The 23640-nt window shown below is 39.3% G+C and overlaps 1 protein-coding gene across 3 annotated transcripts in view; it reads left to right on the forward strand.

Annotated features, from left to right (window-relative positions):
• The window catches only part of brwd1 (bromodomain and WD repeat domain containing 1), a 71012-nt gene extending 51903 nt beyond the window's left edge, over positions 1 to 19109 (forward strand). For 2 of the 3 annotated variants that reach the window (XM_033032467.1, XM_033032469.1), the window contains 9 exons: positions 855 to 980; positions 2707 to 2785; positions 2929 to 2970; positions 6360 to 6503; positions 10959 to 11105; positions 11602 to 11771; positions 13605 to 13846; positions 15563 to 15709; positions 17220 to 19109. In XM_033032467.1, coding sequence (XP_032888358.1) covers positions 855 to 980; positions 2707 to 2785; positions 2929 to 2970; positions 6360 to 6503; positions 10959 to 11105; positions 11602 to 11771; positions 13605 to 13846; positions 15563 to 15709; positions 17220 to 17932 — 1810 coding nt within the window. In that variant the 3' untranslated portion in view covers positions 17933 to 19109. The remainder of the gene's footprint in view (positions 1 to 854; positions 981 to 2706; positions 2786 to 2928; positions 2971 to 6359; positions 6504 to 10958; positions 11106 to 11601; positions 11772 to 13604; positions 13847 to 15562; positions 15710 to 17219) is intronic. The other variant, XM_033032468.1, reaches the window with a different exon arrangement.
• Positions 19110 to 23640: the final 4531 nt, after the last annotated feature.

The raw sequence follows: 23640 nt of genomic DNA on the forward strand, positions 1-23640 counted from the left end.
TTTGGGTAGTATTGCCCAGTAGTATTGCCCATCTTAATTGCACTACTATGATATAAAAATACTTGGTAATCTTTTTGAGGCATGAAGCAAAGACGAAAGATATAAAATTAGGAAAAACTATAATTGTTTAAATGCCCAATTAATGGAATGATATGTGGAAGGAGGAGCAGAGAGATAGAAGACCAAAAGTGTTAAAAACACAGGTTGATAAGAAGTATCTAAACTTATTTGTCCAGCAAAAAAACAATAAAGAAAAACTTGAATTGAAATACTGGTCTTGATTGATAAATTGAGTATCCATGAGAAAGTGATTTTTTTCCTCCAGATTTTGACAGATTGTCTTGCGTATGTGGGGGGTGGGAAATATACCAGCGTTTTAGCTGGATGAAAATTATTTCTCATTGTTGTGCTGAAATATATGATATGGTTATACTAGAAACATAGAAAACAGGTGCAGGAGGAGGCCATTCGGCCCTTCGAGCCGAATGGCCTTTTATATTGGGGGCCTTTTATACTAGGGTAACTTTGGAAGATATTTTCTTTTTTTTTTTTTGGATTAATCACTATTTAGAATCATAGACAATAAACATTGAACTATTTATTGGACTCCTTCAACGTGCTAAGATTTCATTTGCTATAAAAGTAAGGGAATAGGGTGGCTGAAATTTAATGCTGTTTATCGTCTTTTAAAAACACACTTGATTTAAAGTGATAAAATAATCACTATAGATCATTCAATGATAGCTGTTTTGGTACGTGTGTTGAAGAAATATATTTAATGTCCGACATTTATTATGTTCTTGAATAATGATGAAGATTTTGAATCTGTTATTTCTGGCTTGTATAATTTGTAGGAGGATCACTGCTCTTGTGTGGGAGGTGAGATACGTAGAGCACAATGCACAAACTTTCAATGAACCAGACAGCCCTATTGTTAAATCAGCCAGAAGAATCACTGATCTACTCCTTAAGTTCATTGAGTGAGTATGCTGCTTTTTTCCATAAACAATATTTAGATAAGATTCAAATTATACCATAAAATACTAAATGAATAATTTGTAAATTATTTACACAGCAGAATTGTCAATTGGAATGAAACTAGTTCACAAACATTTTTCAAGAAAAGAAACCTTGCATTGGGTTATATTGTGTTATGTTATGTCTTAAAGTTTGTGCAATACTTGGCTACTATTGAAAAGAGCAAGTAAGTTGCTCTGTTCAGAAATCAGGATTACCTGTATCACTCACATCAAAAGAGGAACTCTTTTATGGTACAGGTGCTCCCCGACTTGGGTAAGGGCTACATTCTGTAAACCCTTATGTAAGTCATATTTTGTGCGTCGGCATCACCTTAAAACTATGTAGAAACAAAGAACTCCAGATGCTCACTACTACACAAATGACACACAGTACTGGAGTAGCTCAGCACGTTTGGCAGCACCTCTGGAAAACGTGGATAGGTGACGTTGCCAGCCGGGATCCACCGCCGCCACCTCCCGTCGCTAAGTCCACTCCGCCGCTCACCCTCTACTGCCGCAGCCTTCCTCTCCCCCAGTGTTGCTGAGCTCTTCCAAGGTGGTGGAGGGGGGAGTGGACAAAGCGATGGCCGACAGGAAGATGTGGCAGCTGGTGAGAGGGGAGGGAGCCCCACAGTGGCTGTGCCCTTCCTGTTGGTGGTGGCGGCTTGAAGAAAGCGCTGTCGGCCAGGGGGTATAAATATGAGCCGCAGAAACAGCCGCGTCAACCAGACACTTCGGCAGCAGGTGAAGAAGGGCTTGCTGTGGTGCACATTATGGAAGATGTCGGCGACTCGGTCGGGAGGAGCACTCCCTCGCCTCCCTCATTCTCGCTTGCCTTTCCAATGGACGACACTTTTATATCTGTTAAGAGGACGGGAAACCCTCGCCATCCTCCCGTTGCAATAAAACAGGTCATTCAGGAAACAAGACCACCTATTGTGAATTGTTTACGTATGTGCGAGTATATGTAACTTGCTATTATGTAAGTCGGGGGGTGTCTGTACAGGGAATTGTCCATTGAGCCGTGTATGGCCAATCAGTGATTAAACTATGACCATGACTCCAGACAGAGGGGAATGTAGATACTCCTAACTGCCCTCTGAAATGAAATTGCAAAGCACATGGTTGTGTCGTGACTGCTATGGCAATTTAGAAATAGGATTAAACCAGATGCATGAAACCAAGCATCGTATTCGGATGAAGCAAATTTGCTCCCAGTCCCAGTTGATGTCCAAAGACCATTCATGATGTATCAGTGGGGAGAGCTATTCTGCTGCCAGTCAAACAAACATGATGGAATCACAAAATCATACCAGAGAGACAACATGGAAGATTCTTCCATTGCAATTCTTGTCCCTTTGGCAAGACAGAGCCACCAGATGTGAAATACAGGATATCAAGAAATAATGATGCTGGTTGTAGAGAAGTCAGAGGAGCAGACAATACCCCAACATGATGGAATCACAAAATCATACCAGAGAGACAACATGGAAGATTCTTCCATTGCAATTCTTGTCCCTTTGGCAAGACAGAGCCACCAGATGTGAAATACAGGATATCAAGAAATAATGATGCTGGTTGTAGAGAAGTCAGAGGAGCAAACAATACCCCAGCTGCGGATATAACATTGTGTTCTCGAATCATCTCTAGCTAATATGTTTAAAATGTGGCACTTTTTTTATTTCAGGGATAAAGATTGTTATGATATTTTTGAGATTTGGCATACTATGGAGAACTGTTCACTGGACTCTGAGGAAGAGGATGAGGTACAGAATAAGAATTTTTAATCATAATATTTGTAACTGATTTTGGTTTATCCTGTTAAAATATAATTTTTCAATGTATATTCCAAAATGAAAAAGACATTCTTGAAGATATTACTGATGTTCTATTGTCATCTGATTTTCAGGGTGATAATACAGCCATTGTTGCAGGAACATCTATTCCGAGAGTGAGTAACATAAATACTGATTCTGCTGCTAAGTATTTAACTATAAATCTGACAGGTTTGGAGGAGTATGCTTTTCCAGTGGATTCCTGAAAATATCACTATTTGGCTTTTGGGCTATTCTTCCCATGGGGAACAGAATTTCCTAATTTTTATTGTGCTGTGGCAGCAGTTTTCTATTTTATATCTGGGTATTGAGAGGACATGGAGAACACTTGCCATAGTTAATCAGGTAGCAGTATTTGCTGTGCAAGTGGACTTTGAACTGCATGGGGAACAAAACAGTGCCATGGTGTAGTGGTTAAGTTACTCAGTTAGTATCTAGAGGTCTGAACTATTGATCTGGATTCGGGTGTTTGATTCTCACTACAACCGGGGGATTTTAAATTAAAAATAATATATATTTAGAATGAAAACTATCAGTATTGATGCCAATCAAATATCTAGAAAAAGGACTATCAGTGTTGACAGCGCAACTACTGAATTATCTTTTAAAAAAAATGCTTGAAAGAAAGAAGTTTAACGTTCTTATCTCGGTATGGTATGCTTGCTTTCATTTGTTAGGGCAATCATTTAAACAATCAGATTTATTCATCACATACACAATAAAGTGCAGTGAAATTAACTTGCCAGCAGCGGTACAATAAAAAAGAACACACAATACACTATAAAAATTTAACACAAAATATCCACCACAGTATTCTTCACTGTGGTGGAAGGCACAAAGTATAGTCAGTCCTCCTCCATTTTCGCCCGTGGTCGGGGCCATAACCTCCGCATTTGCTGCTGCGGGAGGCCAGATGACAGGCCCTCTCGTCTGGAAGGCAAGTCCCGAATCTGTGCTTCCCTACTGGAGACCGCGGCTTCAGGATGAGCAAGGCCGCAGGCCGGCGGTCGGAGCTCTTCTCCAGGGATTCCCGGCAAGGGATCCCGTTCCGGATGGTAAGTAAGTGTCCACCACGCCCGTGGCTAGAAGCTCCACAGACCGCGACTTCAAGATGTTGAAGGCCGCGGGTCGGAGCTCTTCTTCTCCGGGAGTCCCCAACGAGGGATCCCAGGCTCTGAACGCCACGCGCGTGGCTAGGAGCTCCACAGTCCGCGGCTTCAAGGTGTTGTAGGCCGCGGATCGGCGAGTCGGAGCTCTTCTCCGGGGGTCCCCAATGAGGGATCCCAGGCTACGGACGCCAAGCCTGTGGCTAGAAGCTCCACAGACTGCGGCTTCAGACTGAACAGTCCGTGGACCAGCGATTGGAAAAAGTTCACGCTGCGCCCGCTGCTGAAGCTCCGGGCCCGACTCTGGGAAAGGCCGCACCTTGGTGTTAGGCTGCGAGGGAGGCGACATGGAAAAAGTCACCTCTCCATGGAGGAGGCGACCAAAAGCGTTTTTTTCCATACCCCCCACACCACCCTCCACGCAAGACACACCAAGAGACATTAAAATACACATTTGGACATACTAAAGAAACCAAAAAAAGTAGAAATGACTAACACGCTGCTGGCAGGGCAGCCGTCTCGCAGCGCCCCCACCGACCTTTGCGATAAGTTTCGGGAAGTCATGATAGTTTTATAGGACTATGGTCAGGTCACATTTGGAGTATTGTGTACAGTTCTGTTCGCCCAATTATAGGAAGGATGTGGTGGCATGCAGAAGAGGTTGATCTGGATTCGAGGGTATTGGATATAAGGAGAGGTTAGACAAGCCTGTTTTTTCTGGAGCATTGGAGACGGATGGGTGACCTGGTAAAAGTATATAAAATTATGAAAGACATAGATAGGGTAGGTAGACGGTCAGGACCTTTTTCCCAAGGTGGGAATGTCAAAGACTAGAGGGTTTTAAAGTGAGAAGAGAAAAGTTGAAAGGAGATGTGTGAGAGTGGCGCATGCCTGGATCATGCTGCAGCGATGGTGGACACAGATGCGATAGTGTCATTTAAAAAGCTTTTGGATAGGCACATGAAAATGCTGGGAATGGAAGGGCATGAATCATATGCAGACAGATGAGAGTAGTTAAGCTTGGCATCATGTTCTGCATCAGTTTGGTTGAATTGTAATTCCATTCTAAAATGCCACTGTTCAGGAGCTGAATAGTAAATACTGACTTAGCTGGCCACACCATCAATCAATAAATCATGTTTAAAAATTGTAAATTGACTATATTAAACATAATTTATTTAACATTAAGTCCTGGATGGCCTTAAACTTTCTGGGACTTAATGAAGAGAAGACAGAGGTGATTTTGTTTGGCCCCAATGGCTGCCGTGAACCTCCCTTTGTTGGGGACTTGGGTCCACTGGCATTGTCTGTAAAGCCAACCGTTTTGAACCTGGGTTTTAGGATGGACGGTGATTTTAAACTAGATAAACAAATAGGCGCGGTGGTTAAGTCCAGCTTCTTTCACCTAAGGAAGCTGGCAAAGGTGAAGCCCATTCTCGAGCGGCAGCATTTTGAAACAGTAATCCATGCCTTTATTACATCTAGGCTGGATTACTGTAACGCACTCTACTCTGGAGTCGCACGAGCTTCATTGGCTCGTCTCCAGCTTGTTCAAAATGCTGCCGCTCGCCTTTTGACCGGAACTCGAAAGAGGGAGCACATTACGCCAATTTTGGCCTCCCTTCACTGGCTCCCAGTGCACTTTCGAGTTCATTTCAAAATTCTTTTATTTGTTTTTAAATCGTTGAATGGGCTCGGCCCGCCTTACCTCTCTGAGCTGCTCCACCTATATGCTCCTGCCCGGTGCCTCAGGTCAGCTGATCAGCTGCTCCTTGAGGTACCAAGGTCTAAGCGGAAGCTCAGAGGGGATAGAGCCTTTTCTGTTGCTGCTCCGGCACTCTGGAACACCTTGTCGCTGCACATCAGACAGGCCCCCTCACTGTCCATCTTCAAATCCTCCCTAAAAACACATTTTTATTCTTTGGCTTTCGACACTGGCTGAGGCATTGCTCCTGTTCTTAGTGCTTTTAATGTCTTTTAATGTTTAGTGTGTTTTTTATAGTCCTTCGTTTTACGGTTTTTAATGGTTTTTAATGGTTTGTAATAGCTTTTTGTCCATGAGTTCTCATGTACAGCACTTTGTGGCAACTGCAGTTGTTTAAAGTGCTTTATAAATAAAGTTATTATTATTATTATTATTAACAGTTCCTAGATGCTAATTGTTGTTCAAGGATATATTTTCATTTTTTTTAAATGTGGATGATTTTGCTTCCAATTAAATAAAGCAGGGTTAATTGCAGCAATATATTTTGTAAGTTAGCTCTGGGCTTCATGATTCTATAAGGTCAGTCAAGAGTTGTAAGTTTTTTCTTTCTGAAGCTTATGATATAAAAATTGCTGTGTTGATTGTATTTTATTATTGATGCATTGATTACTTTGATCTGTTTTATTCCCTTAAGAATCACCCAAGGCATGAATTAGATGGGAACATGATCTGTGATGTCAATGCATGGAAAGCTCAGTGCAGAGAGCTGGTGGAAGTCCTGTTTCAGTGTGAAGATTCCGAACCATTCAGGCAGCCTGTGGACCTCGCTGAATATCCAGTAGGTCAAGTGTGTAGGAAGGAACTGCAGATGCTGGTTTAAATCGAAGATAGACACAAAATGTGGATTAACACAGCAGGACTGGCAGCATCTCTGGAGAGAAGGAATGAGTGACGTTTCGGGTCGGGGTCCATCAGTCTGAAGAAGGGTCTAGACCCGAAATGTCACCCATTCATTCTATCCAGAGATGTTGCCTGTCCTGCTGAGTTACTCCAGCATTTTGTGTCTATCCAGTAGGTCAATTCAGACTCCAATATGCATGCTAATTGAAGACTTATCGCTGCATCATAGTAAACTTTTTCAAAAATGCAAATTTTGTCAAAAAGCCATTGTGGGCCTGCTGCAATAAGAAGATGGGTTTGAGCACCAGAATAACCTTGGGATTTGGATATGTTTTATCTGACTGAAACTCTTAAGATTTATCAGGTGTCCTTGAGACTCTTGAAAGGTGCCCATAAATAAAATGTATTATTATTATTATTATTATTATTATTATAATATTATTATAATATTAGTTGTTTTATTTATTGAATACAAGTTTAACAAGGGAAGCCAACTTTACCCTAAAGGAAATAGCAATGCAAATTATTCAAGAGATCCAATTATTGGATATTTTTCAGAACACCTGAACTGATAGACATGTTAATTTTGGTTAACTGCAAAGATTTCTTCTAGATTTGAGGTGTCCATACACCATTTAGAGATGAAATTGAGGAAGGTGATGAAGATCGGAAAATCCCCTAAAATAAACACATATCATGATGTGAGATTAATCTGCACCCATTGATTCAGAGTGGGTGAATTGACTATGACAATGAGTTTGCCATGTAACTAGCAAAACAAAATCATGCTCTCGATTAGTTGCTTGCATCATCAAGAGACCCAAATTCATAAACATAGAAACATAGAAACATAGAAACATAGAAATTAGGTGCAGGAGTAGGCCATTCGGCCCTTCGAGCCTGCACCGCCATTCAATATGATCATGGCTGATCATCCAACTCAGTATCCCGTACCTGCCTTCTCTCCATACCCTCTGATCCCCTTAGCCACAAGGGCCACATCTAACTCCCTCTTAAATATAGCCAATGAACTGGCCTCGACTACCCTTTGTGGCAGGGAGTTCCAGAGATTCACCACTCTCTGTGTGAAAAAAGTTCTTCTCATCTCGGTTTTAAAGGATTTCCCCCTTATCCTTAAGCTGTGACCCCTTGTCCTGGACTTCCCCAACATCGGGAGCAATCTTCCTGCATCTAGCCTGTCCAACCCCTTAAGAATTTTGTAAGTTTCTATAAGATCCCCTCTCAATCTCCTAAATTCTAGAGAGTATAATTTAGCCTGCACGTTCTGGAAGTGGGCTATGTGCTCTGTGGGAAGAACAGATGCTGGTATTTAGGTAAGAAGTGACATGAAGTACAGTAAAGTATAGCAGGAGAGAGGGGATATCATCATTGCCTTCGGACTCTGCAGTGAAAGACTTGCAGGAAGAAGTGAAAGTTGATGTAGAGTAACCTTGCAGCCCATCTGGACATATCCTCAAGATATTTGGAGCAAATGGTCATGAAGATACAGTGCCCTCCATAATGTTTGGTACGACGACACATTTTTTAAAATTTGCCTCTGTACTCCACAATTTGAGATTTGTAATAGAAAAAAATCACATTGGTTAAAGTGCACATTGTCAGATTTTATTAAAGGCCATTTTTACAAATTTTAGTTTCACCAAGTAGAAATTACAGCTGTGTTTATACATAGTCCCCCAATTTCTGGGCACCTTAAGTTTGGGACTCATAGCTTCACAGTTGTTTGTAAATGCTCAGGTGTGTTTAATTGCCTCCTTATAAGATATAAGAGAGCATTCAGCACCTAGTCTTTCCTCCAGTCTTTGCATCACCATTGGAAACTTTTATTGCTGTTTATCAACATGAGGACCAAAGTTGTGCAAATGAAACTCAAAGAAGCCATTATGAGACTGAGAAAAGAATAAAACTGTTAGATACATCAGCCAAACCTTAGGCTTACCAAACTCAACTGTTTGGAACATCATTAAGAAGAATGAGAGCACTGGTGCGCTTACTAATCGCAAGGGACTTGCAGGCCAAGGAAGACCTCCACAGCTGATGACTGAAGAATTCTCGTTATAATAAAGAAAACACCTGTCTGGCAGATCAGAAACACTCTTCAGGAGTCAGGTGTGGATTTGTCATTGGCCACTGTCCGCAGAAGTCTTCATGAACAGAAATACAGAGGCTACACTGCAAGATGCAAACTACTTGTTAGCCGCAAAAATAGAATGGCCAGGTTACAGTTTGCCAAGAAGTACTTAAAAGAGCAATCACAGTTTTTGAAAAATATCTTGTGGACAGATGAGATGAAGATTAACATATCAGAGTGAGGGCAAGAGCAAAGTATGGAGGAAAGAAGGAACTGCCCAAGTTACAAAGCATACCACTTCATGTGAAACACTGTGGTGGGGTTATTATGGCCTGGGCATGTCTGGCTGCTGAAGGTACTGGCTCGCTTATCTTCATTGATGATACAACTGCTGATAGTGGTAGCATAATGAATTCTGAAGTGTATAGACACATCCTATCTGCTCAAGTTCAAACAAATGCCTCAAAGCTCATTGGCCAGCAGCAAGATAATGATCCCAAACATACTTTTGTATGGGGGGGGGGACGACGACTATGTATAAACACTGCTGTAATTTCTACATGGTGAAACCAAAATGTATAAAAATGGCCTTTATTAAAATCTGACAATGTGCACTTTAACCACATGTGATTCTTTTCTATTACAAATCTCAAATTGTGGAGTACAGAGGCAAATAAATAAATGATGGCTCTGACCCAAATATTATGGGGGGCACTGTAAATGTTAGGATCAAAATTTAGTTGTGAGCTTTCAGTCGGTGAAAGTATCTTCAAATATCCTACCAACTGTACTATTATCTGCATACTACTGAATAAACCACATCTCATGATTCCTCTTTAATCGCCAACAGTCAGGTCTTATATCAAAAACATATTTCACTTCATCCTTCCACACTTGGCATTACTTAACAACCACACCAAGATATCAAAGTTGCATAAAGGGTCAAATTTTCAACATCATCCAAGCTGTTCGGCAACTGTGGCAGGGCTCAAATGCCATCACATGCTGCAGCTGTACACAGTATTAGTGAGACCACATTTGGAATACTGTGTACAGTTCTGGGGTCCATACTTAAGAAAGGATGTACTAGCCCTGGAGGCAGTGCAGCGAAGGTTTACAAGATTAATTCCTGCAATGAGGGGATTGACATATGAGGAAAGGTTAAGTAGGCTGGAACTCTACTCTTTGGAGTTTAGAAGAATGAGAGGCGATCTCATTGAAACATATAAGATCGTGAGGGGCCTTGATCGGGTGGATGCACCGAGGATGTTCCCAATGATCGGGGAAACTAGAACTAGGGGACATAGTTGCAGAATAAGGGGGGGCTCTTTTAAAACTGAGATGAGGAAGAATTTCTTCACCCAGAGGGTGGTTAATTTATGGAATTCACTGCCCCAGGGAGCAGTGGAAGCAGAAACGTTAAATATATTTAAGTCTAAAATAGATGGTTTTTTAGCTGCCAAGGGGATAAGGGGCTACGGGGAGAGGGCAGGGATATGGACCTAGGTATGGTTAGTATAGTGAGACCTGAGTGATCTCCTGGACAAGTGTCGATCGCCTGGATTGGGGTCGGAGAGGAATTTCCCGGATTTTTTTTCCCGAATTGGACCTGGGTTTTTATCCGTTTTTTTGCCTCCCCCAGGAGATCACGCGGTTCTTGGGGTGGAGAGGGGTGATAGCGGTATAAAGGGGAGGGTAGTGTCTTGTGTTCTGTGTCTTGTGTCTACTGTTTGTGGGTAAGTGTGTCTGTTTAGTGTTCAGCCATGAGCGAATGGCGGTGCGGGCTCGACGGACCTGGTGGTCTACTCTCGCACCTACTTTCTATGTTTCTATGTTTCTATCACCTCCAAGGCGAAATCAAGAGGCTGCTCAATCGACAGTGTTGATTAGCAATGTTACAACTTTTTGAGATTTTAAAAATCAAGTCTGCAATTTATCCCATCAGATAAAGCATAACAAGAAGTTTAATTTGACACCTAATTCACTTTCATATCTTCAGTATTAACAAAGTTATGGCAATTTTCATACTCTTTACCGATGGACTATTATTACTATTTTTATTGCACTGTTAATGTTTTTTTTAGTTTTGTTATTAATTATGATTACATATTCTGTGCAATAAAACACTCTTGACTCTAGACTTGATTGCACGATATTTGTTGACGTACTATGCCATGTCAAAGTCACGTTACCAATAGGAACGGGCAATATTTTTTACAATATATTGTATTGTAAGGTAGGAGAAATTATAGACTTTTTAGTATTTGGCTTTTAAATTTTGATTATCTGAATTATATTTAGGATTACAGGAGTATTATACACACTCCAATGGACTTGGAAACTGTAAAAGAAGCATTAGAAACTTACGAAAGTCCTGCAGATCTTTCCAAAGATGTGCGATTAATCTTCAGCAATGCTAAGGCTTATTCCCCAAACAAAAAGTCTAAGGTAAGCGGAATAAACATTGTTATTTGCATGCATTTAAAAAAATACTTAAGATAAAATCCAGCAGTTGTAAAAGGCATCATTGCCACTCGTTAATTAATTACACGTCAAAGAGCTAATCTTGCAAGGTGCTAATCTAGGAGTTTTGGAGGGAATTAACCTGATTATAGAGAAAATGTACAAAAAAATACAGCACCTGGGGTTAGATCAAAGCCGGGTATTTGGAATTGTAAGGCTGTAGCAACATTGATATTGATTCTTCCTTTTTGAAATTTCCTCTTCCCATTTTGGTCAATATGTATAGAATACTTTTAAGATGAAGCCCGTAATTATATGAGCCATATATTTGTTATGAATTGGTACCTCTAAGAGTGAGAGGAAGAAAAAACATTTCATATTAAATTTTGAAAGAATGATGTAATGATTGATTTGATTATGAAATTGCTGAGCTTTGTTTCATAACTTTTTAAGAGAGCAATCTTCTTCTCCCAACAAATAGATATATAGCATGACTCTGAGATTGTCTGCATTTTTTGAGAACCAAATTCGAAACATCATCTCTGATTATAAAACTGCTCAAAACTACAATAAAAGGAATCAGCACAAATGGAGATGCAAGAAACGTATACACAGTTCCGATGCCTCCAGGTCAAGCAGCAGAACCTCCAGGTATGATATTTACAGTCCAATATTTTATTTGAACATATTTTATAGGTTAAGCTTGTCATTTAAAAAAAAAATGTTGATGTTGAACTGAATTTTTTTTAAGTCTTTCAGAAATGTGGGATTTTTCAAATATTTCATTTTAATTCCATGCAGCTTTGTGAGAAATTACTATACCAATTACATAAAAGCACATCTGCAGTCAGATGAATTAGAGTCATAGTCATAGAGTGATACAGTGTGGAAACAGGCCCTTCGGCCCAACACCCACACCGGCCAACAATGTCCTCATCCCACTTGCCTGTGCTTGGTCCATAACCCTCAACCTGTCCTATCCATGTATCTGTCCAACTGTTTCTTAAACGAAGGGTTAGTCCCAGCCTCAACTACACCCCCCTGGCAGCTTGTTCCTTACACCCACCACTCTCTGTTTGAAAAAGTTACTCCTCAGATTCCTATTAAATCTTTTCCCCTTCACCTTGAACCTATTTCCTCCGGTCCTCGATTCCCCTACTCCGGGTTAAAGACTGTGCATCTACCCGATCTATCCTCTCATGATTTTATATATCTCTATAAGATCTCCCTTCATCCTTCTACACTCCATGGAATAGAGACCCAGTCTACTTAACCTCTCCCGATAGCTCACACCCTCTAGTCCTGGCAACATTCTTGTAAATCTCTTCTGAACCGTTTCAAGCTTGACAATATATTTCCTATAACTGGAATAATATTTCCTATTCCCAGAACTGAACACAATATTCTAAATGCACTCACCAACGTCTTATACAACTGCAACATGACCTCCCAACTTCTATACTCAATACTCTGACTGATGATGGCTAAGTGCCTAAAGCCTTTTTGACCACCTTCTCTACCTGCGACTCGACCTTCAAGGAACCATGCACTTGCACTCCTAGATCCCTCTGCTGTACAACACTACCCAGAGGCCTGCCATTTACTGTGTAGGTCCTGCCCTTGTTCGACGTCCCAAAATGCAACACCTCACACTTCTCTGTATTAAATTCCATCAACCATTCCTCCGCCCACGTGGCCAATCGATCCAGATTCTGCTGCAACTGTTCACAACCTTCTTCACTATCTGCAAAACCACTAACGTTTGTATCATCAGCAATCTTGCTATTCTTGGCCTGCATGTTCTCATCCAAATCATTGATATAGATGACAAACAGTAACAGGCCCAGCACCGAACCCGGTGGCACATCACTAGTCACAGACCTCCATTCCGAGAAGCAAATTCTGAGAATTTTGCTCATTCAGCATCAAAGATTGCCATGTCCCTTTCCTTTCACTGTGGTACCGGTTCCTACACTACTTGTTCATCAGGGCCCCAGATCCTGTGCATCCTTTCAACTCGCCTGCAATGGTTGAGAAAATTTATTGACATACAGTGAAACTTTTAAAAAGTGAACTTAGAGGCAGCACAGTGGCACAGATGGTAGAGTTACTCCCTCACAGCACGAGAGACCTGGTTTGATTCTGACTTCGGGTGCAGTTTGCGTGGAGTTTGCACGTTCTCCCAGGTGCTCAGGTTTCGTCCCACATCCCAAAGACTTGCGGGTATGGAGGTTAATTCTGTAACGTGTCCCTTGTGTGTAGGGAGTGATTGAGAAAGTGCGAAAGCATCGAACTAGTGTGGACGAGTGATCAAAGTTCAATGGCTCGGTGGGCCTGTTTCCATGCAGTATCACTAAACTAAACTAAAAAATGTTTTTGGGTATTAATAGCAATAACATTTAATCGTCTGGGAAATTTGCTGGCCTGGCATTGCTAAAGTACTGAATGTACTCAAGCGTTTATTTGTTTCTGTCCAATCTTTAGTCCAGAGCGAAAACGGAAACCAATGAAGCCTCAAGCAAAAGTCGAATATCTTTGCAAAAGGTCTACCTCATTAAGTTCATCTCACAACAGTACAAGTAGCACAGGTGATAGTAGCTCCAGTGATGCTTCTGATCATTCTTCTACATCATCCAGAGTGAGGAACACAAGGGCCAGGGCACCTGCCCTAACTGTAAAAAGAGATAAAAAGGATTTACCCAATGGGTCAGTTGGATCAACGACAGGTGAGTAAAGAAACTGAATAGTGTTTAGCTCATACGGAATGTTTAACTACAATAAAGATAATATATAATTGGAAGTAATTGCTATACGTCATGGTGAATCTGCGATCGAGATACTCTTATACTAGGTTCTATGCTTATTTTCTTGGCCATTGAGGACTGGATGTCACGCTTCTTTTCTCTCTCTTAGGTTTCTATTATTGCATAGTAGAAGACTGGGATTATAAAAGATCAAGCCCGTTCCAAATGAAGCTATAGAAATAGATTGCTTGAATTTAATAGATTGTGTACAAAATATCAGTTCCCGGTGTTCACTTGCTGGTTTTAAACATTGGCTGTTTCAACGTGGAGAGCCAAATGGTCTGTTTCCATGTTGTTATGAGTTTGTAATTCTATGAAAGAAATCGATGGGAGTAGTTAAGAGAAAGTTTGTTATGCTGATTCTGATTATGGAAGGATGTTTTATGATGCGAGGAATAGTTGTGCCAAACTGTAGATGCTGGAATCTTGAGCCAAGCATGAAGTGCTGGAGGAACTCGGCATTGCCTGTCCATTCTCTCCTGCCTGACGAGATGTGGTCCTTCAACACTTTGTTTTAGTTTTCTTGGAACATTGGAGGCTAAAGTTAGACATGATTGAGGACTATAAAATTATTTAGGGGTTCAGTTGTGTGAATGTGGCCCATTGTTATTTAGCACTGAAGTCAAGAACCAGCTGGCACAACTTTAAAACGATTGGTTAAAAGGGCAGTCAAATTGAATTTAGTTTGGAATTGAAGACCCAGTTCATATGATTTAAATCATCCTGGGGCTTGAAAGCTTAGTGCATTTATATATTTTTTTAAACTGTTCAATTGTGCATTTGAAGTGCCATGCAAGGCAATGACATACACCTGGGAATAGGACTCGTAATTTTATTTTGTTGGCTACCATGGATGCGATGGATATTGAAAGTAAACATGCAGGTACAGCAGGCAGTGAAGAAAGCTAATGGCATGTTGGCCTTCATAACAAGAGGAGTTGAGTACAGGAGCAAAGAAGTCCTTCTGCAGTTTTACACTGGTGAGACCACACCTGGTGTAATGTGTGCAGTTTTTGTCTGAAATTTGAGGAAGGACATTCTTGGTACTGAGGGAGTGCAGCGTAGGTTCACGAGGTAAATTCCCAGGTGGCTGGACTGTCGTATGTTGAAAGAATGGAGCAACTGGGCTTGTATAAACTGGAATTTAGGATGAGAAGTTATATTATTAAAACGATATAAGATTATTAAGGGATTTTACAAGCTAGAGGCAGGAGACATGTTCCCGATGTTGGGGCAGTGCAAAACCAGGGGCCACAGTTTAAGAATAAGGGGTAGGCCATTTAGAACGGAGATGAGGAAAAACTTTTTCACCCAGAGAGTTGTGAATCTGTGGAATTCTCTGCCTCAAATTCTCTGGATGCTTTCAAGCACGAGTTAGATGGAGCTCTTAAAGATAGTGGAGTCAAGGGATATGGGGAGAAGGCAGGAACGGGGTACTGATTGTGGATGATCAGCCATGATCACAGTGAATGGTGGTGCTGGCTCGAAGGGCTGAATGGCCTACTCCTGAACCTATTGCCTTTGTGATGTAAATTATTGTGATTATATGAAAACAATGAATCGGAAAAGATTTATGTACCTAAGTAAACTAAGGAAAGATAAGAGCAGCCTCTACAATACTGTATTTCATTGTATTAGGAAGTGGAGACTCCAGTGAAAGTTCTACTGAAGCGAATAATTGTACTCAGAAATCTTCAACCTCTTCTCCAAATGATACTTGGACAGAAAGTGAGGCAGGCGGCAGCAGGACCGTAAGAAAGTGCACCTTACCTAAAGACACAATAGGTGAGTACAGTTGAACTACTGATGGAACTACTGATTAATGTATATACAATATGAACTGGATGAACTATTTTATTTAGATAACTTCAGGACTTAGAAATCTCAAAATATAATTCAAGTTTGCTTAACATGCACAGTAATTCAGATGAAACTGCATGTGCTGCATTTGTTGTTGAATTGTTTAGATTCAATAACTGCGGAAAGTTGAATGATAATTGTTTACTTCAGTTATCAGATAACTTAATTCTCCTATCATTTTGAGAGTCGGCATGAAGACATTCTTCTCATGCTCAGTCAAATCAAAGGATTGTAACTTTAAGTTCTCATGTGCGATTTTTCCAAAAATGACCTATGTTGACATTTTGATTCCTACAGCAGTTCTATTTTTTGGGGAATTATATGTTTTAACTTGGCAGAATCTGGTGCTGTGCTTTCAGATGGATGATGGATCTCATCGAAAAATCATATTGAAAAAAGACACAAATTGATTCAGTATTGTGTCGCTCCCTGATCACAATTTAAACGCTTGTATGTTGCAAATATGCCATTTTCCTCTGAAATATATTTGAATTCTTATTGTTCAATTTTGGCTTGGAGTTTTCAGTGATGCTTGGCACATATCATCCAAGAATCTGGTGCAGTTCCCCCAGAGTGAGAGGCATTATGTGCAGACAGGTTCTTCTGTGGGATCCCATGGCGCTCGGAACAAGAGCTGCTCACAAAACAGTTGGTCAGCTGCCTAGCTGAAATGTTCTTTCCACGTCACTTGATTTGGCAAACAATATGATGTTTAAAAAATTATTTCTCTCCATCTAAATCTCTTTCAGTTACTCCCTTCTGCTCAAATCACAATTTTCCTTGGTGCGGAATGTTGTGTGCAGATTCTATGTTTTGTGTGGTGAGGAATTGCCAGAATTCTATACATCAGTCAATGTTGGAGAACATTTGGAAAAGCTGCACTGGATGGCTAAACACAGCTTGGGGATTTCCTTTGTTTTGTTTATTCCGCGTGTACTAAGGTACAGTGAGAAGCTTTTGTTTGGGTGTTATCCAGTCCAAGGGAAGACTGTGCATGAATACAACCAAGCTATCCATAGTGCACAGATAAAGGGTACAACATGAAGATAAAGTCTGATTAAAGATTTTCAAAGGTCTCCAACGAGGTTGATAAGAGGTCAGGACCACACTTTAACTGATGAATGAACCATTCATGAACCATTGATAGCAGCTGGGAAGAAACTATTCCTGAATCTGGATGTATGCGTTCTCAAACACAATGCATACTGCTTGCGCACTCAAGGCTTGAAGTTGCCAACATTTATATCGGCAAATGCTGCTTTGTCCCTGACAGATTTGATCCAATAACTCATCCTTCACCACCATTCTCACCCTCCTGATGGCAAAGTGAACTGGATTATATTTCTTTAACATGACGACCAGGTATGCTGTTTCATCTCTTTATAATTTTTGATAGTTTATATCTCTCTTCTAAATAAAGACTTTTCTATTACAGAAACAGACGCTGGTGGTACTCGGATAAATGGACACAGCAGAAAATTGGTTCGGCAGACCACTGCAGCTAAGAAACGCAAGATCTTGAGTGATTCAGAGGAAGAAGACACAGAGCCAGAGAGGGATCATGCGTTATTCGGTGGTGTTAAGAGAAGAAAAAATGTCAATATTTTGGAAGATGATGACTCGCTGCCTGACAGCCAGCAACAGCAGGAAATGGTTCGCAGCAAATGTAGCTCTAGTAGCGGAACTGGTTCTAGATCTGAAGGCAGCTCGAGCTCCAGTTCTGAATCAAAATCAAAGACGGACTCTGAATCTGGATCTATTTCTGATTTGGATAGTGATTACAATATGAAAGCAAAGTCAAAAGTTAAAGCAAAGGTAAAACTGAAGAAAGGGAGACCCAGAAGAGTTATAGGGAGAGGAAAAAACAAAGCTGTTATGAAAAAAGGCACCAGCAGATTAGAATACAAGAAACAGAAAAATATTTTGGACAGCGAAGAGGGAGAAGATGATGATGATGACTCTGATTACGTCAAAAAGGATTGTTATTGTAGACCATCAGCAATAAGGACCAGAAACCAAGGCAGAAGGACTGTAAGATATGATGATTGTGATTCCGATACAGATGGTGTCTTACACAATGAGGTTGCTAACCATGGAATATCCAGGTCTGGACGGGTACGGCGGGTACCCATGAGAGTGAGAGACTGAGAAGCAGCCATTTATTTGGCACTGAACCACTGTGAATTTTTTTCTCTAGAATTTCAGGGATTATATTTATATTTTTCTGGATTTATTTTGTGGGGGAGGGGGAAAGCTGGCTGTTCATGGACACAAAATCATGGTTGACACTGCAAGCATTAAACAGCACAGGATACTGCAACAGGACACCAGGCAACTCCAATAATGTCTGTGGACCATGCTAGAAACGACTCTGCAACTTGGCTTTGTCTCCTATTAAGCACTACAACAAAAATTATTTATTTTTACTTGCATGTATTTTAAGCCAACTGAGAGCATATTTGTCTCTTCAGTAGACAAAGCGGTTATTTTTTTTGCATTAGGGTACTCGATTATTAATCAGGAAAGGGCGTTTTGCATTCATCTCAAGGTTTATTATAATGACTTAATTAATTGAATTTATATTCAAGTCAAATATTTTTGTCTAAAATGTGTACTTTAATACCGACTTAGACTTATTTTTGGAAGGAGATGAGTTCAAAGGAAGGAAATAGCATTGCACTGTGGAAAGAGTGAAAAGATGAGTTTCTTTGAAGTAGGTATGCAAAATTGGACAAAAGACTATAACATTATCTTGATCACAATTTACCTTATTTGAATGATTGATAGATTCATCTGTTGGTATTTTTTTATTCTTTGAGTTCTGTCTGGTCAGCGGACAGAGTAATTGCCTGTTTAATTTTCAAATTCCTGTGCTTGGCTAAAGGACAGAATAAACCAATGTTTACTGCTGGCCTTAATGCGTAGACCATATAACATATTTTGAAATTAGTGAGGTTGAGAGCAAAGAGAAGATAAATATTTATACTGTGCCAATCTTATGCAGATTTGCAGAATCTGAGCAAATTTATTTGGAATATGAGGGATGGCTTGGAATTAAATTCAGGGAAAAAAGTTGTTATAAGCAGATAGATTAGAAAATGCAGGAGAAAAACCTACTTGGATGTACTATGGTTCAAAATTAATTTTGCCTGTTTTCCTGGTAACCTTTTTGTTAAAAAAATAATCCAGCCTGCTTTCTTTAATTAAACTTGTTCGTGTCTCAACATCTATGCAAATATTCAATGCTAGACAGAAGGGTAGTATTAAATGGAGGCCTACATTAAAGGCAATTTCAAAATATTTCAATAAACAAAAGGTGATCGGAGTGAAATCCTGGCATGCATTAACCTAGTAACTCTGGAGTGAATATGGTGCATTCTCGCTGTAATAAATTGTGTGTTTATTCCAAAATGATGCTATTTTCCCAAATGTTGCAGTACCTTCACATCATTTCACTCTGTGCTATCGACTGATGCTTTAACCGTTTTCAGAGTTTGTAAAATTAGACAATCTATCCTGCTCTCCAATTTAAATGTAGTGACTCATTCTGACCTGCAATTAATTAGACAATCTATCCTGCTCTCCAATTTAAATGTAGTGACTCATTCTGACCTGCAATTCTGTTGGCAATGTCCATGTGAGTCTTGCTGGTGAACATTCACACTTATCAACTAAAGGGTTGAAGAGATTCAGGTGCTTTTGATCCAGGCATGATCTAGACATCATTCAGCAAATTGGTGTGTATATTTTTCCATCCCAGTATGGTGAACTTATCAGTGCTCAGACGGAGATAGCTTGCAACAAATAATGGGAGTTTTGCTTATATGTATTTGTTGGCACAATGCTACACTAAAGTGTCCTTTGTGTGTCTTTAAATTCCAAGTTATTTGCTAAGTTCTTCAGCTGAGGCGGGACACAAATTTTGACTTGAGTGTGCAACAAATTATTTTTGCCCAAATGTTGGTAGATAATATCTTCCTTCATAATCTCTTCAACTTGGTTACATTTTATAGATCACAAAACTTCGCAGGAATGCCATAAGAAAACAGATTCCATTATTTTGTAATGTCAGGAATGCAATGCATCAAAATAAATCTTCCAAATTACTAACAGCCTGGGATTCTTCTGCCTATTTATAATTGTTCTAATCTATAATGTACCCAACATGATTTGGGGTAGAAACAAAATGCTGGAGTAACTCAGCAGGTGAGGCAGCATCTCTAGAGAGAAGGGTCTCAACCCAAAACGTTGCCCATTCCATCTCTCCAGAGATGCTGCCTCACCCGCTGAGTTATGCCAGCATTTTGTGTCTACCTTCGATGTAAACCAGCATCTGCTCCCTATTTCTTACACATGATATACAATTGATTTGTTTTCTGAAGATATTGACCCACTGCTAATTATACTATATTCTAAAAAAGTATCATTGAATATGAAGATCAATGCAAAACTCTTGTATTTTTGCAGCTTTTTTTAAACAAAAAATGTGTAAAATTTACTTTATGATGAGCCATTTATTTAAGGATATATTTAATTTGTACTTAAACCAGTAGTTGGTCAGGTAACTTCTTTCCAAATTACTTTTCATGCCTACACATTTAGTCCTTGCAAAAAAAAAGTAAGATAGATAACAGTTTAAATTGAAACTCTACTTGTTGCACAATTAGCTTTTTTTTTTTAAAGTGTGTGGAGGACATAAATTTCTGCATTTGCAATGTTAGTTTATTTTGCAGTGTGGGACCAGTAGCCATCATCTTCGGCTATGTTGACCTATTGCCTACATCTGTTCCCATTTACCACATATATCATTTTTCCAAGGGTGAAAGAGTAGGGTGAAAACAATGAGGCCATTTAAAAAAAACAAAAAACTCTTTTATACTGATCAATTTAAAAAATAGAATTACTTTTCAAAAAATGCACGTGAATTTTATATTTCTCATATGCAAAATGTTCTTCGAATGCCAGATCACCTCGGGGAAAAAGAGGAAATAGTTGAACTCTTATGAGAGTATGTGATTTCTGAGATTTTGTATGATTTATGGTGGCAGCCAAGTTTGCTCCATTTGATGTGTTTTTTAAAAAAAACTGTTAAACCGCCTGTAACAGCAAGTGACCTTTTGGCCCATCCACAGTTTACTGATGTGGAGTTGTGCTTTATAAAAAGACATTTGGTGCCTTCAGTTTTGTCTGTGCCTACAAAGATGCTAAATGATATTCATTATTTTTTGCTGTTATATGTCCTCAGGAACATTTTATTTTTTGCCCCAGCAAACCACATGATCCATTTCCATACTTGAATGTTACAGAATATTGTACCACCACTAGTTTTCAAAATGGAGGGAAATGTTTGAAGTGGTTATTGTTTGTATGTAAGAAACAACGGGTAATTTTAACCTGACATGTAGGGGACGAACGCATGGAATCGGGTGGAATGCTTGATTATTCTGGATATTACATCAATGCATTGCGTTCAATATTGAGTAAAATTAGCAAGAACAACACAGCATTGGCAACAGAGTTATGTGTGAACATTAGGGTAAAATTTCTCCTCCCCTCCCCTGCTGTCGTTTCTATTTTTTTAATTTGCTTGCATTTGCTTGAATAAAAACTTATGAACTGTCATCTTCTGAACAATCCTATTGCAAGTGAAACATTCCTTAAATATTTCGACTTAAGAAAAAAAGATAAATTCTGCGTCACTGGTTCAGTTAGAAAATTATGTTTGATCATAGAGAAATGGATAATTTGTACAGATACTAACATTTCATTGGTATTAATTAGCTATAATTTATGTTTGTAATGGAGCAATAATCACCAGTGGAAACTGAGCTTCTTATCCCAACTATATTTAATTGGCTGTAAAGAAGGCAGTTTTTAAACTGGTAGAGCTGAATTAATTTTGACAGGCTTCGATTATCATACAATTCTCGCATTGAAGTCATCAGTAACTGCTTGTATCATGATTTAGAGTTCACCTGTAATTTTATTTATTTCAATATTTTCTCCTGCCCATTCCAACAACTTGAGCAACGAAATACAAAGAAATGGTTGTAAACTAAGGAAATATATACCCAACATATGCATTCTAACCTTAACTGGAAGGAAAATTTGCCTCATAATGTACTTTTTTCCACCAATACATATCCCACGCCTATTACAAGCCCTCATTGCTAAATCCTATTTTCCCTGTGAAATATTGTTGGATTCCTAAATGAAATAAAAATGCACTTTGCAGTTGACTTACTCCTAATGTGCTCTAATATTTAGAAGCTGCATAAAATCAATTTTGATGTTCATTTGTTTTCCTAATTTACAACAGAAAATGGTGCATATATTCAGCTTCTGTGGAGAAAGGTAACCTTTTAACAGATTTTGATTATTTTCCCAACACCTCTCTGTATCCCTCCCTGCATCATGTGATTCCATAACCTATCCATCGTGTTACGGCTCTATCCTGCCATTTAAAATGTTTATATGAATGTAAAATTAGTAACATAAACGGCCGAGTTTATTTTTATTACCAATGACAGATAAAAGCTTAGTAACTAAAGGTAATTCTTTGTTCCCCTATTCAGCCAGTCAGTCCACTGCCAGAATAAAATCATGTTAGATCAAGAGATGTTAACATCTAACACCACTCAAGGTACATTAATATTTTAATTAAAAAGCCAAGTTAATATCTGCAACAAAATATAATTATGGTTCTCAAGTTGCAAGGGTAGAACTTCATAGGATTTGGCATATTCCACTAATTTTTAGTCTTACTGTAATATAAGCAGATTGAGTGGAATCATGTCTGATTCAGTTAACTCTACCCGAGTAAAAGATTTAACTGAGCTGCTACAAAATGTGTCCAGGAGATTAATGTCAGGAAGGTGTTTTGTGCGGAGACCTCATTGGAAAGAGATGGATTGTAATCTGAAATAGGAACCCTATTTATTCTCCCAGTTTTTTTTCTCTTTACCTTTCCCCCTTCCTCACCACCAACTGAGAGATGCAAAAACAAAGTGTGTTGACATAACCACCTCCATCTGTAGAAATGAGGAACTGCAGACACTAGTTTACAAACTCTATCCTCCTCCTGCTATCAGATGGCAATGTAGAACTGTGGTTGAAGTTGTAATTAGTAACAGAAGCATTGGCACAATTGCATACCATTCTGTCGCAGAGCTGAGATCTTTTTATTTTGGTTTGAATTGTTGCATGTTCAAGACATGCTGACTTGAAACAACCCACGTTTTTTTTGTCACCTTATCGGAATGCACATTACAAAAATAGTTCCCTTTCTTGATGAATTATAAACGTTGTTTCATGGATATTGTGCGTTATATTATGCTCAGGGAAACAATGGATTTGACCAGAAACTGTAATTATTAATTATCACACATGTCAGATGACGATGAAATAGTTTAAGTGAATTAATTATTTGGATGTGTATGCTTGATATTTTTGTCCTTGAGCATGATGTATAAAAGAATGATAGCCAAGAATAATAATTTCCAATTGCATTTTATATTCCATTTGTAGCTGATTTGGGATATTCTGTCTCTTTTATAAAGAGAGAGGTTTAGTATCCAGAGCAAATGGCCTTTGAAAAGACTGCCACAAATAAATCAACTTTCCTTTCTTCAGTCACACTTTTCTTCATTTTTATATTTAAAGAAAAATCGTGCCAATTGTTGCAAAAATTATAAAGGGTAATTCAATATATGAACATGCTCAATAATGTAATCAAAGCATAATTTCCCGGCACGACTGACATCAGGCTGAATTGATTCACTAGCTCTAGTTTAATCTCAATTCTTTGCAATTAATAAACCATTTCTTTGGAATTGACACTAAACATTTCCGATGTT

Source organism: Amblyraja radiata, chromosome 14 (genome assembly GCF_010909765.2).
Source record: "Amblyraja radiata isolate CabotCenter1 chromosome 14, sAmbRad1.1.pri, whole genome shotgun sequence".
Classification (NCBI taxonomy): Eukaryota; Metazoa; Chordata; class Chondrichthyes; order Rajiformes; family Rajidae; genus Amblyraja; species Amblyraja radiata.